At 46.2% G+C, this 19,588-nt stretch overlaps 1 protein-coding gene across 1 annotated transcript in view; it reads left to right on the top strand.

Moving 5' to 3' along the window:
- Positions 1-5,986: 5,986 nt before the first annotated feature.
- LOC148454336 (uncharacterized) overlaps positions 5,987-19,588 on the top strand; it is an 80,549-nt gene continuing 66,947 nt past the window's right edge. Inside the window, exons 1-8 of the mRNA XM_088461031.1 lie at positions 5,987-6,228; positions 7,919-8,084; positions 14,258-14,446; positions 14,790-14,990; positions 15,126-15,317; positions 16,251-16,374; positions 16,491-16,588; positions 18,201-18,288. Of these exons, the coding sequence (XP_088317157.1) occupies positions 7,992-8,084; positions 14,258-14,446; positions 14,790-14,990; positions 15,126-15,317; positions 16,251-16,374; positions 16,491-16,588; positions 18,201-18,288 (985 nt within the window). The 5' untranslated portion in view covers positions 5,987-6,228; positions 7,919-7,991. The remainder of the gene's footprint in view (positions 6,229-7,918; positions 8,085-14,257; positions 14,447-14,789; positions 14,991-15,125; positions 15,318-16,250; positions 16,375-16,490; positions 16,589-18,200; positions 18,289-19,588) is intronic.

Below are 19,588 nucleotides of genomic sequence, written 5' to 3'. Positions count from 1 at the left end.
CCCTGGATACCCGAAACACCTGGGGGTTGTAACCTCTGGGACGACACCATTCAAAGTAGGTATGCGACACCCTGCGGTAAATCCTGGCAGAGGCAGGTTTACGTGCTCTGAGCATGGTGTTAACCACAGAGCTGGAAAAACCCTTGGACCTTAGGAGATATGTCTCAAGAGCCACGCCATCAAAGACAGACGGCTCAGGTCCTGGTAAAGGCAAGGACCTTGAGACAACAGGACCGGACATTGAGGCAACAGAAACGGAGCGTCAATGGAGAGACTCAGAAGATCTGAGTATCAGTGATGTCTGCCCCATGCTGGAGCCACCAGGAGGACAGTGCCTCCCTCCTGTTTGAACTTCCGAAGTACTCGAGGCAGAAGGGAGGGAACAGGTACGCAAACTGAAAGGTCCACTTGACTGACAGAGCGTCTACCAAGAGAGCCTTGGCGTCTCTTCTCCTGGACCTATACAGAGGCAGTTTGTGATTTTGATGAGAGGCCAGGAGGTCCACGTCCGGAAGGCCCCACTTGTCCACTAGGAGCTGAAACACCTCTTGGTGAAGAGACCATAGCCCCGGATGTACATCATGACGGCTGAGGAAGTCCGCTTTCCAATTGAGAACTCCTGGAATGAACACTGCCGATATGGCTGGGAGATGGCCTTGCCACCTGACTTCGAGTCCCTCCTTGATGGTTGATGTAAGCCACGGTCGTGGCATTGTCTGACTGAACTTCGTTGATTGGCAGAGCAGACTCCTCTGCTGTCCACCATCCCTCGAAGGAGTGTGGACCTGTCACTGCACCACCACCCCGGAGACTGGCGTCCGTTGTCAGGAGTCTGGGATCCAAAAAGGGTGCCCCCTGGTGAGGTGGTCCATCTGCAGCCACCAAGCCAGAGATAGACGCACCTCCGGAGAGCGCACCATCGTTTGTGTCCTTATCCGATGGGGTAATCCGTCCAACCTGAAGATCAATTTCTGCAGAGGCCGGGAATTAAACTGGCATAATCGACCATGTTGAATGTCGATACCATGGACCCCAGTAACTGCATTGCTGAGTGGATTGACACTCGGCGACTGTGGAGGCATCTGCGCACTCGCATCTGTAAAGTGGAGATTTTGTTTGCGGACAGAAAAATCCTCTGCTGTTTGGAATCCAACAGAGCTCCCAGATGGAGCTTCCTTTAAGACGGGATCAGGGAGGACTTCTTCCAATTGATCAACCACCCGTGCAACTGTAGCACAGATATTGTCAGCTGGAGGTTGTGGTAAAGTACCTCTGGAGACCCTGCCAACAGTAAAAGGTCGTCCAGGTATGGTAACAGGCGGACCCCTGCAGCTGCAGATGGGCTGCCATTACCGCCATAATTTTGGTAAACACCCGAGGTGCAGTAGAGAGGAAAACGGCAGAGCCCAAAACTGGAAATGTTGTTGTTACACAGCAAACATAAGAAAACGCTGGTGAGCTGAAGCAATCAGAATATGTAGGTATGCATCCTGAATATCCAGAGCCACCATAAAATCCCCAGGTTCCATAGACACCATAAAATCACCAGGTTCCATAGCCAGTATGATGGAGCATAAGGTACCCTGAGGAATTTGTTCAGGGACTTGAGATTGAGGATAGGATGGTGGGAGCCGTTCGGTTTTTGAACCAGAAAAAGGCTGGAATAATTATTATTTTTATTATTATCCTTTATTTATATGGCGACACAAGTGTTCCGCAGCGCCTTACATAGTACATAAAACTAATAAATGAACAAGAAACAAGTAACTTACAGTACATTACAGTGAAGGACAAGGACACGATTTATATACATTACTGCAATAGTGATTAAAGCACTTGCAATAAGCAGCAGGGAGTGGGCAGTCAAGTGTTAGGTGCCTTTGAAAAGGTCCCTGCTCGTGAGAGCTTACATTCTAAATAACCAGTTCCTCTCTGGGATAACTGAACCAGTACAAAGACCTCTGCCTGAAGCAAGGATTGTACTGCCTCTTAAATTACCAAGGTCTTGTCCTTGTTTGACAGGAGGCCTGTGCAGAAGAACTGATGCGGTGGCCTTCTGCGGAAGGAGAGGGCGTACCCGTGAGAGACCACTTCTCTTACCCAGGTGTCTGTGGTGGTCTGACACCAGTATTGGGCAAACTGAAGAAGTCAGCCTCCCACCCTGGGATCCCCCAAGGGGAGGCCAGCCCCGTCAGGCTGAGAACTTGTCGTCAGGTATGGCAGACAGATGTCTCGCACTCCAAGCTTGTTTCTTTGGCTTGGAAGTTTTCTTGGAGGTTGACGGCCTAGGAATGGACTGTTCTGACCTTACCTGGGACCCGATAGGTCCGAAAGGATGAGGTCCGAGACCCTGAGGGAGCAGGAGCAGAAGGCAGACAAGCTAACTTAGCCACTGCCAATGTATCCACAATTGTATCCAAATCAGGGCCAAACAAGACCTTACCATTATAAGGTAAACACTCTAAGCCCTTCTTGGAGTCCGAGCAAAGCCACAGGGAGCGGCGAGCCGCAATGGCCGCAGTGGAAATCCTGGCATTCAATAAGCTTACAACCAGGGCAGCCTTGTTAATATAAGTAGCTGAATCTCAGAGGTTGCCCACTAGATTCAACTGTTCCCTGGTAGCATCCAAAGACAAGGATTTTTTCCAGGGTGTTTGCCCAACATTCCATAGCCCGAGCCACCCAGCAGATAGCCATGGCCGGTCTGCACGCAGCACCAGAAAGGGAATAAATGAATTTCAGGCAAACCTCCACCTTCCTATCTGTGGTATCCTTCAGAGACAACGTCTTCAGCAAAAGGCTAAGCATAAGCCAGACGTTTCTGCGGCTGGTAATGCTTTCCATGTGTTTCCCATGCCACCTCCATGTGGTCCACCAGCTGGTCAGACAATGGGAAGATGGCCGTGGTCACCTTCACATCCTTGAGAGGCTACCCTGACAGCTTGTATCAGTCCCGGAATATAAATGTTTGACTTACTCCACCTCATGTGTAGAGGACTCAGAGTCAGAGTCATCCGGGAGCACCCCATCGTCAGATGACATATCGTCGTCATCATACAGAGTAGATTGAGACAACGGTAAAAATCTTTTAGCCGGTCTACTCTGGCGTGCCTCCCCCTGGCGCACCTTAGCCATATTCTGCAACGCATTGGGATCGTATTAACCCACGGGGGAGATACCACCTGCATGGGTGTAGCCAGCTGCAGCAGGCCCTGAGAGGGCATAAAGCTGCTGCTGTAAGAACCCTAGCGGGGAAAACACAGGAGGGACAGCTAAACATCCCGCAATGGCCATTAGTGTTTGTACAAAGCACGCCCAAGGGGGCTCCTGCGGAGTGGCAGAGACCGTAGAGGGACCTTGAGAAGCATTGCACTTCAAACATAATCCCTGAAGGACCATGTCTCCCACCCCTAATCCCGCTGTACACTTTTTGCATACCAGCAGAGCGGGAGCCAAACTTGGCATATCACTCTCACTACCAGACATGGTGGAGAGGATACTTGTATACTGTATGTGACCCACCACACAGGACAACAAACTGTGAGGCTGCACCCTGACAACACTTGTGTTAGGGCTCAGTGAGAAAAGAGACACAGGGAAAGTAAAATGGCTGACAGAAGAAAGTGAAACTCAGCCAGACAGCGCTAGCATAAAGTCACATACAAGGCAGAATAACAACACCTGCACTTTATGGCACTTACTAATCAACTACACAGACTTAGCGTCTGGTAGGATATAGTGCTACATACACTGGCCACTTATTGGAGGAGAGGTATGTAGGGGGACCCGGGCTCCGCACCGCCTGTGTGATCTGCGACGCAACCAGGAGAAAATGGCCGCTGGAGACCTCTTAGGGGGTGAATTCGGAGGAGAGCTGCCACAGCCCAGCCAGACCGTGGTGGAAAGGCGCGCTGTGCAGCTGGGAGGAGCTGGCTGTTGAACAGGGAAGGCAGCCTCCCCTGGCCAGCGTTTAAACCCTTGGAGACTAGAGCATTTCCACTATCACTCTAGCCCGCTGTCCCTGGTGGTCTAGTGGAAGCGCAGGACTCAGTGTCTGGCTCCGCATGCTGTCATCCCCAGGGAGTCCCGAGCCCTGAGGGAAAAAGGACTGCATCTCACCACCATGGCGACCCGCTGCTTACCTTGCTCCCTGTATCGCCCGGCCGTAGTCCACAGATCCTCTGGGGTCCCTGCTAGCCAAGGCCCCGGAGGCCCGCCGAGATCTCAGGATCTGTACCGGTGTCTCGGTGCCGGCGGGGTGACGGAGCGGCAGCGCAGACGTCCTCTGGACTGTCCGCTCTGAAGAAAAGAAAAAACTTCTTGCCTGGAAAATCTTCAGGGGCTGGAACAGACCCACTGCGTTTATCAGTGACCCGACTGCGGCCGGGCACCCACCGAAACGAGGTGCCTCTGGCCCGGGGGGTGGGGTATAGAGTGAGACCCAAGTGCATCCTGCGTAAGGTGCCCTGATGACTCTGCATCACATATACCCCAAGCTCACCCTGTGGACCTCTATGGTCCCTGAAGTATAAAATATGTTACTACACAGTTGAGGGAGGGGAATGTCAAATGTGTTACTTCAGGGTGAAGGAAGAGAATGTGTTGCAACATGTGCGAAGGAGGGGAATGTGTTACTACAGGATTGAGTAAGGGTAATGTGTTACTACAGGTGTTAGGGTGGGATTGTATTTCTACACAGGGAAGGGAGGGGAATGTGCTACAACATGGGCGAAAAAGGGGAATGTGTTACTCCAGAGGTGAACGGGGGCAACGTGTTACTACAGAGGTGAGGGAGGGGAATGTGTTACTACAGGGTTGAGCAGGGGTAATGTTTTACTACAGAGGTGAGGAAGGAAAATGTATTACTCCAGAGGTGAGGGAGGGGAGTAAGTTACTACAGGTTTGAGTAAGGGTAGCGTGTTACTACAGGTGTTAGGATTGTATGTCTACACAGGCAAGAGAGGGGAGGTAATGTGTTACTATAAGGGTGAGTGGGGGTAATGTGTTACAGGGGTGAGGGAGCTTAATAAGTTACTTCAGGTGTGAGGGAGGAGTTGTATTTTTACATAGGTAAGGGGGGATCAGGCAGGAGGTGGGCGTACTGAGTGTTGGCAGTGTTGAGGCGCCGAGATTTGCGAACGCTGCCCGTCTGGAATTAAAGGTCCTCCAGACAAATCTTCTGATTTCTGGACTGTCTGGATGAATCCCGGACGGGTGGTGACCCTACCCCAACTCCCTGCTGTAAGATGCCGAGAGCCACGATGACCTGAACACGGCACCACGTCCCCATCAGAGAGGGTTCCCCCCACAGGACTCCCCCAGAGGGGCTGTTACAGATGTCGGCATGTATGACACAGCTCCCTCCCTTACACATAACCGTGTCCCCTTCTCCTCCTGTATGTGCCGCAGTGACGCCGGTTTGTGTTACCACTTGGCCAACAGGAAAGTTTGTGTCTCTGCGTTACTACATAATAACCTATAATAAGAGAGAGAGACAGCGAGAGCTGCAGCACATAACACATACATACATGCATGAGATGTGCTGTACTGTGGGGCTGCTCTGTACTCACTAACAGGAACATTCCCAATGATAACATATATGATGGCAGCTTAGGTGACAGCTGTGTATAACACAGAGACCTCTTATCACATCCTATCTCTGTCACATAGCTCCTGTTATTATTACACCAGGTGCAGGAGAACTACGCATCCCAGCATGCCCTGCCACAGTGCTGCTGTTATAGGGCATGCTGGGATGTGTAGTTCCTCAGCAGCTGGAGTGCCACAGGCCACCTGCCCCCTGGTGTAGAGATCAGTCAGACACTGACCACAACACAGATACATTACACACATCACCAGCAGGAGAGGATCATGGGTAATGTTGTTTACTCATAACAGCCAATCAGCAGCCACACAGACGTCTTATACAATGAATGCGGAACAAGAGTTACTTCTGGTCACGTGATGTCTCCTGTGCAGGCGCCATTTTGGGTAAGACCGATCATTTTTCACGGTGACTGATGGTCTTCAGAAAAATATCCGAAACAAGATCAAGTATGGACATTAAAATAAACAAAACCTAGTGTTCAAATGTAAGCCCTCCTCCTTCTCCATGTGTGACTGTGATGGTGATACTATCACACATTCAACTTTAACTACGACCCTGAGAGAGACCCTATCGCCCAGACCACCATCACCTGCATTTAGGAGCTCATCTCAGCTTATCAGGTGTAGTACCAGTGTGACCTGTGTATAGTAATCACCGTGTATCAGGTGTGTGATATCGGTGTGACCTGTGTATAGTAATCAGCGTGTATCAGGTGTGTGATATCGGTGTGACCTGTGTATAGTAATCAGCGTGTATCAGGTGTGTGATATCAGTGTGACCTGTGTATAGTAATCAGTGTGTATCAGGTGTGTGATATCAGTGTGACCTGTGTATAGTGATCAGTGTGTATCAGGTGTGTGATATCGGTGTGACCTGTGTATAGTGATCAGTGTGTATCAGGTGTGTGATATCGGTGTGCCCTGTGTATAGTAATCAGTGTGATATCAGTGTGACCTGTGTATAGTGATGATCAGTGTGATATCGGTGTGACCTGTGTATAGTGATCAGCGTGTATCAGGTGTGTGATATCGGTGTGACCTGTGTATAGTGATCAGCGTGTATCAGGTGTGTGATATCGGTGTGACCTGTGTATAGTGATCAGTGTGTGACCTGTGTATAGAGGTCAGTGTGTGACCTGTGTATAGTGATCTCTCTACTTCCGTGTTTGGCATTGGCACTTGTACTGGGAAGGAATGGAGATAGATCCTAAGGGTCCCGCTTTGCTAATATCCCCACTATAGTAGCCCCTAGGCTGATGCCAGCGTCGGGTGTTAGCAGACTGGCCAAGCTTGGTAATTCCTGCAGCGTGGCAGCTCCTCGTAGACACATATGGCAGCTGCTTTATAGACAGAAATGGAAAGAAAACAGACACCTGCAGCGGTCGCTCTATTTCAATTTCTTGGTATCCTTAATTGTGGGTATCCCCCCAATAACACGCGTTAGCCTGTAATTATCCTTTAATAAATATGCCCCTTATTGTAACATTAAAGTAACAATATAGATGGAAATGACCTAATAAGCAGATACAGCCGCGTTCCTTACACAGTGAGGGAACAAGTGACTGATGCTTCCACCACATAAAGGCTCCGTGTTCATGTTATTGATCAAATATCTTTCCCTATATAATAACATATGTTATAATGATATGTAGTCTTCATTCTAGCACCCTGCACCTGCCACAACCCGTGCAGTTCCTCTTTCCTGCCTGGGGTGTCACACTCTGTTCTGGTGCTTCTAGCACATTCTGGTCTGTATATCAGCAATTTGTTGCATCAGATGAGTGTGCTAGAAGCACCAGAGCAGGGAGTGACACCCCAGGCAGGATAGAGGAACTGCACGGTGTGTGACAGATGCAGGGTGCTAGAATGAAGACTAATATGTGATATAGCATTATCTGTACCCTCAGACATGTCCTATCACTTACCACTAAACAGTAACCTGCTTCCCATATAGGACAAATAATAGTTATATACTGAGACAATAAGATGTTATAGTGTAATATTATCTCTCCTCAGTGCGCGGCCAGAAACCAGCTTTTCCCATTACCCTCTGTATGATTTCTGTGACCAATACCAGTAACTACATGTAAGGAAATGACTGGTGCCTGGATGACTGGAGAAACCAGTATATAAGTATAACATACACCTGAGGCTCCTGCAGCTGTGACTCACATCAATGTGTCTGCTCCGCTCGGAAGCGTGAACTGTGCATCACATCAAAGGATCCGTCCGCAAAGCGTATCTCTATGCAAGATTGTCTGTTACATGTGTACTCTGTGGTGTTTCTAATAATTCTTATATCTATTCCTAGGTAGCTGAGCTGTGAGGTACCGGAGAGTCTTTACTAACAACCACGTGACGGTGACACCCGTCCTGTATAAGTTATGGAATCACAGAGGATGGACAAGGACAGGAGTCACATGACTGAGAGGATATTAAACATCACCCTGGAGATTATCTACCTGTTGACTGGGGAGGTGAGTGAGTCTGGGAGTGTCACAGTGACATCACTCTTATCTCTATTACTAACACAGGGACCTGACTGGGGAGGTGAGGGAGTCTGGGAGTGTCACAGTGACATCACTATTATCTCTATTACTAACACAGGGACCTGACTGGGGAGGTGAGGGAGTCTGGGAGTGTCACAGTGACATCACTCTTATCTCTATTACTAACACAGGGACCTGACTGGGGAGGTGAGGGAGTCTGGGAGTGTCACAGTGACATCACTATTATCTCTATTACTAACACAGGGACCTGACTGGGGAGGCAAGGGAGTCTGGGAGTGTCACAGTGACATCACTATTATCTCTATTACTAACACAGGGACCTGACTGGGGAGGTGAGGGAGTCTGGGAGTGTCACAGTGACATCACTATTATCTCTTATTACTAACACAGGCACCTGACTGGGGAGGCGAGGGAGTCTGGGAGTGTCACAGTGACATCACTCTTATCTCTATTACTAACACAGGGACCTGACTGGGGAGGCGAGGGAGTCTGGGAGTGTCACAGTGACATCACTCTTATCTCTATTACTAACACAGGGACCTGACTGGGGAGGTGAGGGAGTCTGGGAGTGTCACAGTGACATCACTATTATCTCTATTACTAACACAGGGACCTGACTGGGGAGGCAAGGGAGTCTGGGAGTGTCACAGTGACATCACTATTATCTCTATTACTAACACAGGGACCTGACTGGGGAGGTGAGGGAGTCTGGGAGTGTCACAGTGACATCACTATTATCTCTTATTACTAACACAGGCACCTGACTGGGGAGGCGAGGGAGTCTGGGAGTGTCACAGTGACATCACTCTTATCTCTATTACTAACACAGGGACCTGACTGGGGAGGCGAGGGAGTCTGGGAGTGTCACAGTGACATCACTATTATCTCTATTACTAACACAGGGACCTGACTGGGGAGGCGAGGGAGTCTGGGAGTGTCACAGTGACATCACTCTTATCTCTATTACTAACACAGGGACCTGACTGGGGAGGTGAGGGAGTCTGGGAGTGTCACAGTGACATCACTCTTATCTCTATTACTAACACAGGGACCTGACTGGGGAGGTGAGGGAGTCTGGGAGTGTCACAGTGACATCACTATTATCTCTATTACTAACACAGGGACCTGACTGGGGAGGTGAGGGAGTCTGGGAGTGTCACAGTGACATCACTATTATCTCTATTACTAACACAGGGACCTGACTGGGGAGGTGAGGGAGTCTGGGAGTGTCACAGTGACATCACTATTATCTCTTATTACTAACACAGGCACCTGACTGGGGAGGCGAGGGAGTCTGGGAGTGTCACAGTGACATCACTCTTATCTCTATTACTAACACAGGGACCTGACTGGGGAGGCGAGGGAGTCTGGGAGTGTCACAGTGACATCACTATTATCTCTATTACTAACACAGGGACCTGACTGGGGAGGCGAGGGAGTCTGGGAGTGTCACACTGACATCACTATTATCTCTATTACTAACACAGGGACCTGACTGGGGAGGTGAGGGAGTCTGGGAGTGTCACAGTGACATCACTATTATCTCTATTACTAACACAGGGACCTGACTGGGGAGGCGAGGGAGTCTGGGAGTGTCACAGTGACATCACTATTATCTCTATTACTAACACAGGGACCTGACTGGGGAGGTGAGGGAGTCTGGGGGTGTCACAGTGACATCACTATTTTCTCTTATTACTAACACAGGCACCTGACTGGGGAGGCGAGGGAGTCTGGGAGTGTCACAGTGACATCACTCTTATCTCTATTACTAACACAGGGACCTGACTGGGGAGGTGAGGGAGTCTGGGAGTGTCACAGTGACATCGCTCTTATCTCTATTACTAACACAGGGACCTGACTGGGGAGGTGAGGGAGTCTGGGAGTGTCACAGTGACATCACTATTATCTCTTATTACTAACACAGGGACCTGACTGGGGAGGTGAGGGAGTCTGGGAGTGTCACCGTGACATCACTCTTATCTCTATTACTAACACAGGGACCTGACTGGGGAGGTGAGGGAGTCTGGGAGTGTCACAGTGACATCACTATTACGTCTATTACTAACACAGGGACCTGACTAGGGAGGTGAGGGAGTCTGGGAGTGTCACAGTGACATCACTATTATCTCTTATTACTAACACAGGCACCTGACTGGGGAGGTGAGGGAGTCTGGGAGTGTCGCAGTGACATCACTCTTATCTCTATTAATAATATGGCATCTATTCAGTAGCGGTGATCGCTGCACCACAATTTTTCCCGCACGTGGGACACTGCGGCCCGAGGGTAGGGACCCCACCAGACATTTTGTTTTAGAAGGACGCCTCTAAAAGGGCAGGTCGCATTCTTCCCTCTTGAAATCTGGCAGGGAGCAGCGCCCCACTAAAACAGCTTAGCAGGGACGCTAATGATTGTATGTTATACAGTATTTACACTATGCTACAGAGATGGTTACGGACAGTACAATGACTGTATGTTATATATACACTATGCTACAGAGATGGTTACGGACAGTACAATGACTGTATGTTATATATACACTATGCTACAGAGATGGTTACGGACAGTACAATGATTATGTTATATATACACTATGCTACAGAGATGGTTACGGACAGTACAATGACTGTATGTTATATATACACTATGCTACAGAGATGGTTACGGACAGTACAATGATTGTTATATGTACACTATGCTACAGAGATGGTTACGGACAGTACAATGACTGTATGTTATATATACACTATGCTACAGAGATGGTTACGGACAGAACAATGACTATGTTATATATACACTATGCTACAGAGATGGTTACGGACAGTACAATGACTGTATGTTATATATACACTATGCTACAGAGATGGTTACGGACAGTACAATGACTGTATGTTATATATACACTATGCTACAGAGATGGTTACGGACAGTACAATGACTGTTATATATACACTATGCTACAGAGATGGTTACGGACAGTACAATGACTGTTATATATACACTATGCTACAGAGATGGTTACGGACAGTACAATGACTGTTATATATACACTATGCTACAGAGATGGTTACGGACAGTACAATGACTGTTATAGATACACTATGCTACAGAGATGGTTACGGACAGTACAATGACTGTTATATATACACTATGCTACAGAGATGGTTACGGACAGTACAATGACTGTTATATATACACTATGCTACAGAGATGGTTACGGACAGTACAATGACTGTTATAGATACACTATGCTACAGAGATGGTTACGGACAGTACAATGACTGTTATAGATACACTATGCTACAGAGATGGTTACGGACAGTACAATGACTGTATGTTATAGATACACTATGCTACAGAGATGGTTACGGACAGTACAATGACTGTATGTTATAGATACACTATGCTACAGAGATGGTTACGGACAGTACAATGACTGTATGTTATATATACACTATGCTACAGAGATGGTTACGGACAGTACAATGATTGTATGTTATATATACACTATGCTACAGAGATGGTTACGGACAGTACAATGACTATGTTATAGATACACTATGCTACAGAGATGGTTACGGACAGTACAATGACTGTATGTTATATATACACTATACTACAGAGATGATTACGGACAGTACAATGACTATGTTATATATACACTATGCTACAGAGATGATTACGGACAGTACAATGACTATGTTATATATACACTATGCTACAGAGATGGTTACGGACAGTACAATGACTATGTTATATATACACTATGCTACAGAGATGATTACGGACAGTACAATGACTATGTTATATATATACTATGCTACAGAGATGATTACGGACAGTACAATGACTATGTTATATATACACTATGCTACAGAGATGATTACGGACAGTACAATGACTATGTTATATATACACTATGCTACAGAGATGATTACGGACAGTACAATGACTATGTTATAGATACACTATGCTACAGAGATGGTTACGGACAGTACAATGACTGTTATAGATACACTATGCTACAGAGATGGTTACGGACAGTACAATGACTGTTATATATACACTATGCTACAGAGATGGTTACGGACAGTACAATGACTGTTATATATACACTATGCTACAGAGATGGTTACGGACAGTACAATGACTGTTATATATACACTATGCTACAGAGATGGTTACGGACAGTACAATGACTGTTATAGATACACTATGCTACAGAGATGGTTACGGACAGTACAATGACTGTATGTTATAGATACACTATGCTACAGAGATGGTTACGGACAGTACAATGACTGTATGTTATAGATACACTATGCTACAGAGATGGTTACGGACAGTACAATGACTGTATGTTATATATACACTATACTACAGAGATGGTTACGGACAGTACAATGACTGTATGTTATATATACACTATGCTACAGAGATGGTTACGGACAGTACAATGATTATGTTATATGTACACTATGCTACAGAGATGGTTACGGACAGTACAATGACTGTTATATATACACTATGCTACAGAGATGGTTACGGACAGTACAATGACTGTTATATATACACTATGCTACAGAGATGGTTACGGACAGTACAATGACTGTTATATATACACTATGCTACAGAGATGGTTACGGACAGTACAATGACTGTTATATATACACTATGCTACAGAGATGGTTACGGACAGTACAATGACTGTTATATATACACTATGCTACAGAGATGGTTACGGACAGTACAATGACTGTATGTTATATATACACTATGCTACAGAGATGGTTACGGACAGTACAATGACTGTATGTTTATAGATACACTATGCTACAGAGATGATTATGGACAGTACAATGACTATTTTATATATACACTATGCTACAGAGATGATTACGGACAGTACAATGACTATGTTATATATACACTATGCTACAGAGATGATTACGGACAGAACAATGACTATGTTATATATACACTATGCTACAGAGATGGTTACGGACAGTACAATGACTGTATGTTATATATACACTATGCTACAGAGATGGTTACGGACAGTACAATGACTATGTTATAGATACACTATGCTACAGAGATGGTTACGGACAGTACAATGACTGTATGTTATATATACACCATACTACAGAGATGATTACGGACAGTACAATGACTATGTTATATATACACTATGCTACAGAGATGATTACGGACAGTACAATGACTATGTTATATATACACTATGCTACAGAGATGATTACGGACAGTACAATGACTATGTTATATATACACTATGCTACAGAGATGGTTACGGACAGTACAATGACTATGTTATATATACACTATGCTACAGAGATGATTACGGACAGTACAATGACTGTTATATATATACTATGCTACAGAGATGATTACGGACAGTACAATGACTATGTTATATATACACTATGCTACAGAGATGATTACGGACAGTACAATGACTATGTTATATATACACTATGCTACAGAGATGATTACGGACAGTACAATGACTATGTTATAGATACACTATGCTACAGAGATGATTACGGACAGTACAATGACTGTATGTGTAATATAGATTAGTTGTTCCAAATTTGTACATTTAGGGCTGATTCTGAGTCGCACACAGTGACTGTAGTTACCGGCAGCTGTGGAGACCAGACTCATTACCTTACGTGAATGCGGGGGATCTTGCGTGTGCAAGCGGTAAGTCGCGCCGCCAATGATTGTACGCCAGCCACCACATCTGTCGTCATTAGTATCTGCCCGAGTGCCAGCCCCATACTGGGTATAGGAGATCCGTCATATACCGGCATCCCTTCCCCGTGCGCCCGGCTCAGAATCGCACAGAGCTTTAGCTACACACCCACGACACTCGCACAAGTCAGGGCACTGCTGCTCGATTGCATAGTCGCTGGCCAGTACCCGCCTAAAATGTTCTATTTTACGTAAAGACAGATTCAGCCAAGTTCCCTCCGACATAGACTTGGAGGAACATGCACAGAACTGAGTAAAACCGCAATTTGCTCCCTGCGCAGAGATCTGACTCAGAATCAGCACCTAACCCACACATAGGAGGTGGTTTCCTTTGTTATTTATTGTGGTCTCTCCCAATACACAGGATTACACTGTAATGAGGACATATGGTAAACGTGTGACACCCGAGACCTGTTACCTTGTGTCAGGAGGACAGAGCAGGACCCAGAGCCCCATCACGGTGCCTCCATCTCACTCACTGATTCATGAGAGACACAATGACCAGAAGATCCTGGAACTCACCAACAAGATCATTCAGCTGCTGACTGGAGAGGTGACTGCTGGGAATGGGACGTTATACAGTAACACCAGGGGATGTGTCTGGGTGATGACTGGAGAGGTGACTGCTGGGAATGGGACATTATACAGTAACACCAGGGGATGTGTCTGGGTGGTGACTGGAGAGGTGACTGCTGGGAATGGGACATTATACGGTAACACCAGGGGATGTGTCTGGGTGATGACTGGAGAGGTGACTGCTGGGAATGGGACATTATACAGTAACACCAGGGGATGTGTCTGGGTGATGACTGGACAGGTGACTGCTGGGAATGGGACATTATACAGTAACACCAGGGGATGTGTCTGGGTGATGACTGTATCATTGTGTGTGTCAGGTTCCTTTAAGGTGTGAGGACATCACTGTCTATGTCTCCATGGAGGAGTGGGAGCATATAGAAGGACACAAGGATCTGTACAAGGACGTCTTGACAAATTACCGGCCTCTAAATTGTTTAAAGATTGGCAAGGACATAACTCACATCATTCAGAAGATGTTGAACCTCACTGTGGAAATCATCTACCTTCTGGCTGGGGAGGTGAGTAGTCCTGAGAATGTCACAGTGACATCACTCTTATCTCTATTACTAACACAGGGACCTGATGGGCAGGATGCGTAATTCTACGAAAGTCACAATCTGTACATAATGATACATTAATGTCTCAATATACAGGATTACACAGTAGTGAAGAAGACATCTGAGGAGAGTGAGACACCCAGTAGCCATCCCCGTGTGTCAGGAAGACTGAGCAGGACCCAGATCCCCATCCCGGTGCCTCCACCTCACTCACTGATAGATGAGAGACACAATGACCAGAAGATCCTGGAAATCACCAACAATATCATTCAGCTGCTGACTGGAGAGGTGACTGCTGGGAATGGGACGTTATACAGTAACACCAGGGGATGTGTCTGGGTGATGACTGGGGAGGTGACTGCTGGGAATGGATCGTTATACAGTAACACCAGGGGATGTGTCTGGGTGGTGACTGGAGAGGTGACTGCTGGGAATGGGACATTATACAGTAACACCAGGGGATGTGTCTGGGTGATGACTGGAGAGGTGATTGCTGGGAATGGGACATTATACAGTAACACCAGGGGATGTGTCTGGGTGATGACTGGAGAGGTGACTGCTGGGAATGAGACATTATACAGTAACACCAGGGGATGTCTGGGTGATGACTGGAGAGGTGACTGCTGGGAATGGGTCGTTATACAGTAACACCAGGGGATGTGTCTGGGTGGTGACTGGAGAGGTGACTGCTGGGAATGGGACATTATACAGTAACACCAGGGGATGTGTCTGGGTGATGACTGGAGAGGTGACTGCTGGGAATGGGACATTATACAGTAACACCAGGGGATGTGTCTGGGTGATGACTGGAGAGGTGACTGCTGGGAATGGGACATTATACAGTAACACCAGGGGATGTGTCTGGGTGATGACTGGAGAGGTGACTGCTGGGAATGGGACATTATACAGTAACACCAGGGGATGTGTCTGGGTGATGACTGGAGAGGTGACTGCTGGGAATGGGTTATTATACAGTAACACCAGGGGATGTGTCTGGGTGGTGACTGGAGAGGTGACTGCTGGGAATGGGACATTATACAGTAACACCAGGGGATGTGTCTGGGTGATGACTGGAGAGGTGACTGCTGGGAATGGGACATTATACAGTAACACCAGGGGATGTGTCTGGGTGATGACTGGAGAGGTGACTGCTGGGAATGGGACATTATACAGTAACACCAGGGGATGTGTCTGGGTGTTGACTGTATCATTGTGTGTCAGGTCCCTATAAGGTGTCAGGACGTCACTGTCTATGTCTCCATGGAGGAGTGGGAGTATATAGAAGGACACAGGGGTCTGTACAAGGACATGATGATGGAGAATCACCGGCCCCTCACATCACTGGGTAAGAGGAGACTGTCATGTATTGTAATGGGGAGAGCAGCTATGGGGCCACCTATATACACATCATCTGATAATCACATATATACAGTGTAATCAGTCACTGTGTGTCTCCTATAGATGGAGCCAGTAACAGGAATACCCCAGAGAGATGTCCCCGTCCTCTTTATTCCCAGGATGATACAGAGGAGAATCACAGTGTCCCACAGGAGGATCAGGTAGGTGGGATTCAGGGTCTCTCCATATAACAATGTGAGTGCCACTATATGATTTGCAGAGTATCTTATACACTGTTATGTCTCTGTTTAATGTGAACTAATTAGATTAAAATGTGTTCTTTTTATGTCATGGCTAATTAGGGTGATGACCTGAATGACTTTAAGATGGAAGATGTACAAAAAAATGAATGTAAGTCACCTCCTAGCGCTCCCCCAATCACAAGTGCACATAAGTTACAGGAAAAGAAAAATAATCACCATAAATGGAATCCTCTCGGTATAGGATCATATAACCATACAGAAATCGCAATTTTGATGGTAAATGAACAGAGCTTGTCTTGTCCTCCAATAAATATGCGCTGATCACAGCAATCCTCATATATGTAAATATAAAGAAAATACAAACATAGTGTAGATCATACTAAAAACATAAGCAGTTTAATAATGAGGTACACTCACAAATTGCAGAAATAAATCAGGCATGTAAAATCCATTAAAGGTGGCAATGCAGCAACATTCACGTAGGCTCCCTTCTTGTAGTCCTTAGTTGGTAAAAGGAAGGCAAGGAACACCGGCTCCGGATGCAGGGGTATGCCCAAGATGAAGCAAGTGAAGTAAGTTGTCCACCATACAGTCACAGATACGATCATAAAAAGCCCACGCTTAACGCGTTTCAGACCTATTAGTCCTTCTTCAGAAGCGTGTTTGTGGCTTTTCCAACAGGGGTATATATATACTCTAACACCTTCTACAAATTACTTTGGAACGCAAGATAGATGCCATTTCCGGGTTCGCGGAGGCTATGGAACACATTTTGTCAATACTTCCTGTTTAGTGGAACGCACGGCCATTAGACTTCCGGGTCCGTGACGCAGTGCGCACGCGCACACATCCATTGATGCCGATTAGCGGTAAATATTATTAGGTTTTTGATGTATTTGTTAGAGTATATATATACCCCTGTTGGAAAAGCCACAAACACTCTTCTGAAGAAGGACTAATAGGTCTGAAACGCGTTAAGCGTGGGCTTTTTATGATCGTATCTGTGACTGTATGGTGGACAACTTACTTCACTTGCTTCATCTTGGGCATACCCCTGCATCCGGAGCCGGTGTTCCTTGCCTTCCTTTTACCAACTAAGGACTACAAGAAGGGAGCCTACGTGAATGTTGCTGCATTGCCACCTTTAATGGATTTTACATGCCTGATTTATTTCTGCAATTTGTGAGTGTACCTCATTATTAAACTGCTTATGTTTTTAGTATGATCTACACTATGTTTGTATTTTCTTTATATTTACATATATGAGGATTGCTGTGATCAGCGCATATTTATTGGAGGACAAGACAAGCTCTGTTCATTTACCATCAAAATTGCGATTTCTGTATGGTTATATGATCCTATACCGAGAGGATTCCATTTATGGTGATTATTTTTCTTTTCCTGTCACTTATGTGCACTTGTGATTGGGGGAGCGCTAGGAGGTGACTTACATTCATTTTTTTGTACATGTTCTTCTGGAGTAGTGGGTGTCTACTCATTTGTATCTTCACCCTTTGCTGCATCCTTGATTTTATTGCGCACTTGTTATCACTTTTGTTTAAATTTTAAGATGGAAGATATAAAGGTGGAAGAAGAGACGTATGTGAGGGGTGATCAGCAGTGTAAGGAGGAGGAAATCCCTACAGCTATCAGCACAGGTGAGTAATAATCACTAAGTACAGAACAGTCACATATTCTCCTTGTTCTGTCACTACAGCACTCTCTTATCCTACACCCTCCTCTGTCACTACAGCACTCTCTTATCCTACACCCTCCTCTGTCACTACAGCCATCTCTTATCCTACACCCTCCTCTGTCACTACAGCCGTCTCTTATCCTACACCCTCCTCTGTCACTACAGCACTCTCTTATCCTACACCCTCCTCTGTCACTACAGCAATCTCTTATCCTACACCTTCCTCTGTCACTGCAGCACTCTCTTATCCTACACCCTCCTCTGTCACTACAGCCGTCTCTTATCCTACACCCTCCACTGTCACTACAGCACTCTCTTATCCTACACCCTCCTCTGTCATTACAGCCATCTCTTATCCTACACCCTCCACTGTCACTACAGCACTCTCTTATCCTACACCCTCCTCTGTCACTACTACAGCACTCTCTTATCCTACACCCTCCTCTGTCACTACTACAGCAGTCTCTTATCCTACACCATCCTCTGTCACTACAGCCATCTCTTATCCTACACCTTCCTCTGTCACTACAGCACTCTCTTATCCTACAGCAATCTCTTATCCTACACCCTCATCTCTTATCCTACACCCTCCTCTGTCACTACAGCCATCTCTTATCCTACACTCTCCTCTGTCACTACAGCCATCTCTTATCCTACACCTTCCTCTGTCACTACAGCCATCTCTTATCCTACACTCTCCTCTGTCACTACAGCACTCTCTTATCCTAAACCCTCCTGTGTCACTACAGCAATCTCTTATCCTACACCCTCCTCTGTCACTACAGCACTCTCTTATCCTACACCCTCCTCTGTCACTACAGCAATCTCTTGTCCTGAGATGTGGAAGCAGATACGATTGGAAGGTTTTGTAATGTGAATATGAACATTCATCGGGGCCTGGGCCCTTGGGAGGGTTTTTGTGACTTAAGGGCATTGGTAACTTGCAGCTTTAGAGGGGGTCCAGGCTGATTTCCCCATTTCTGACTTGAGTTTCGGCGGGTGCCGTTTTCGCGTCCTAATTGAATACGGCGAATAGTGGGAAGCGCCCGATACTTTTTTCACATGCAAAACACGCAATGTAGGCAAAGTCCGGCATGCCAAAAAGTATCGCGGGTGCGAAACTAATTGAATACGGCCCCATGTGGGGTTCAAGTCCAAGTGTCTGTGTAAGATTTATTTAATTTTTTTGGCTCTAAAAATAAATGTATTTAATTAATATAATATCAATAATATAATTTTAATAACAAAAGTTTAGAATAAAA

The sequence above is a fragment of the Taudactylus pleione genome, unplaced genomic scaffold, assembly GCF_031769625.1.
Source record: "Taudactylus pleione unplaced genomic scaffold, aTauple2 ptg001003l, whole genome shotgun sequence".
Lineage (NCBI taxonomy): Eukaryota > Metazoa > Chordata > Amphibia > Anura > Myobatrachidae > Taudactylus > Taudactylus pleione.
Note: the sequence above shows the minus strand (reverse complement) of the source record. Positions and strands in the feature narration are given on the sequence as shown.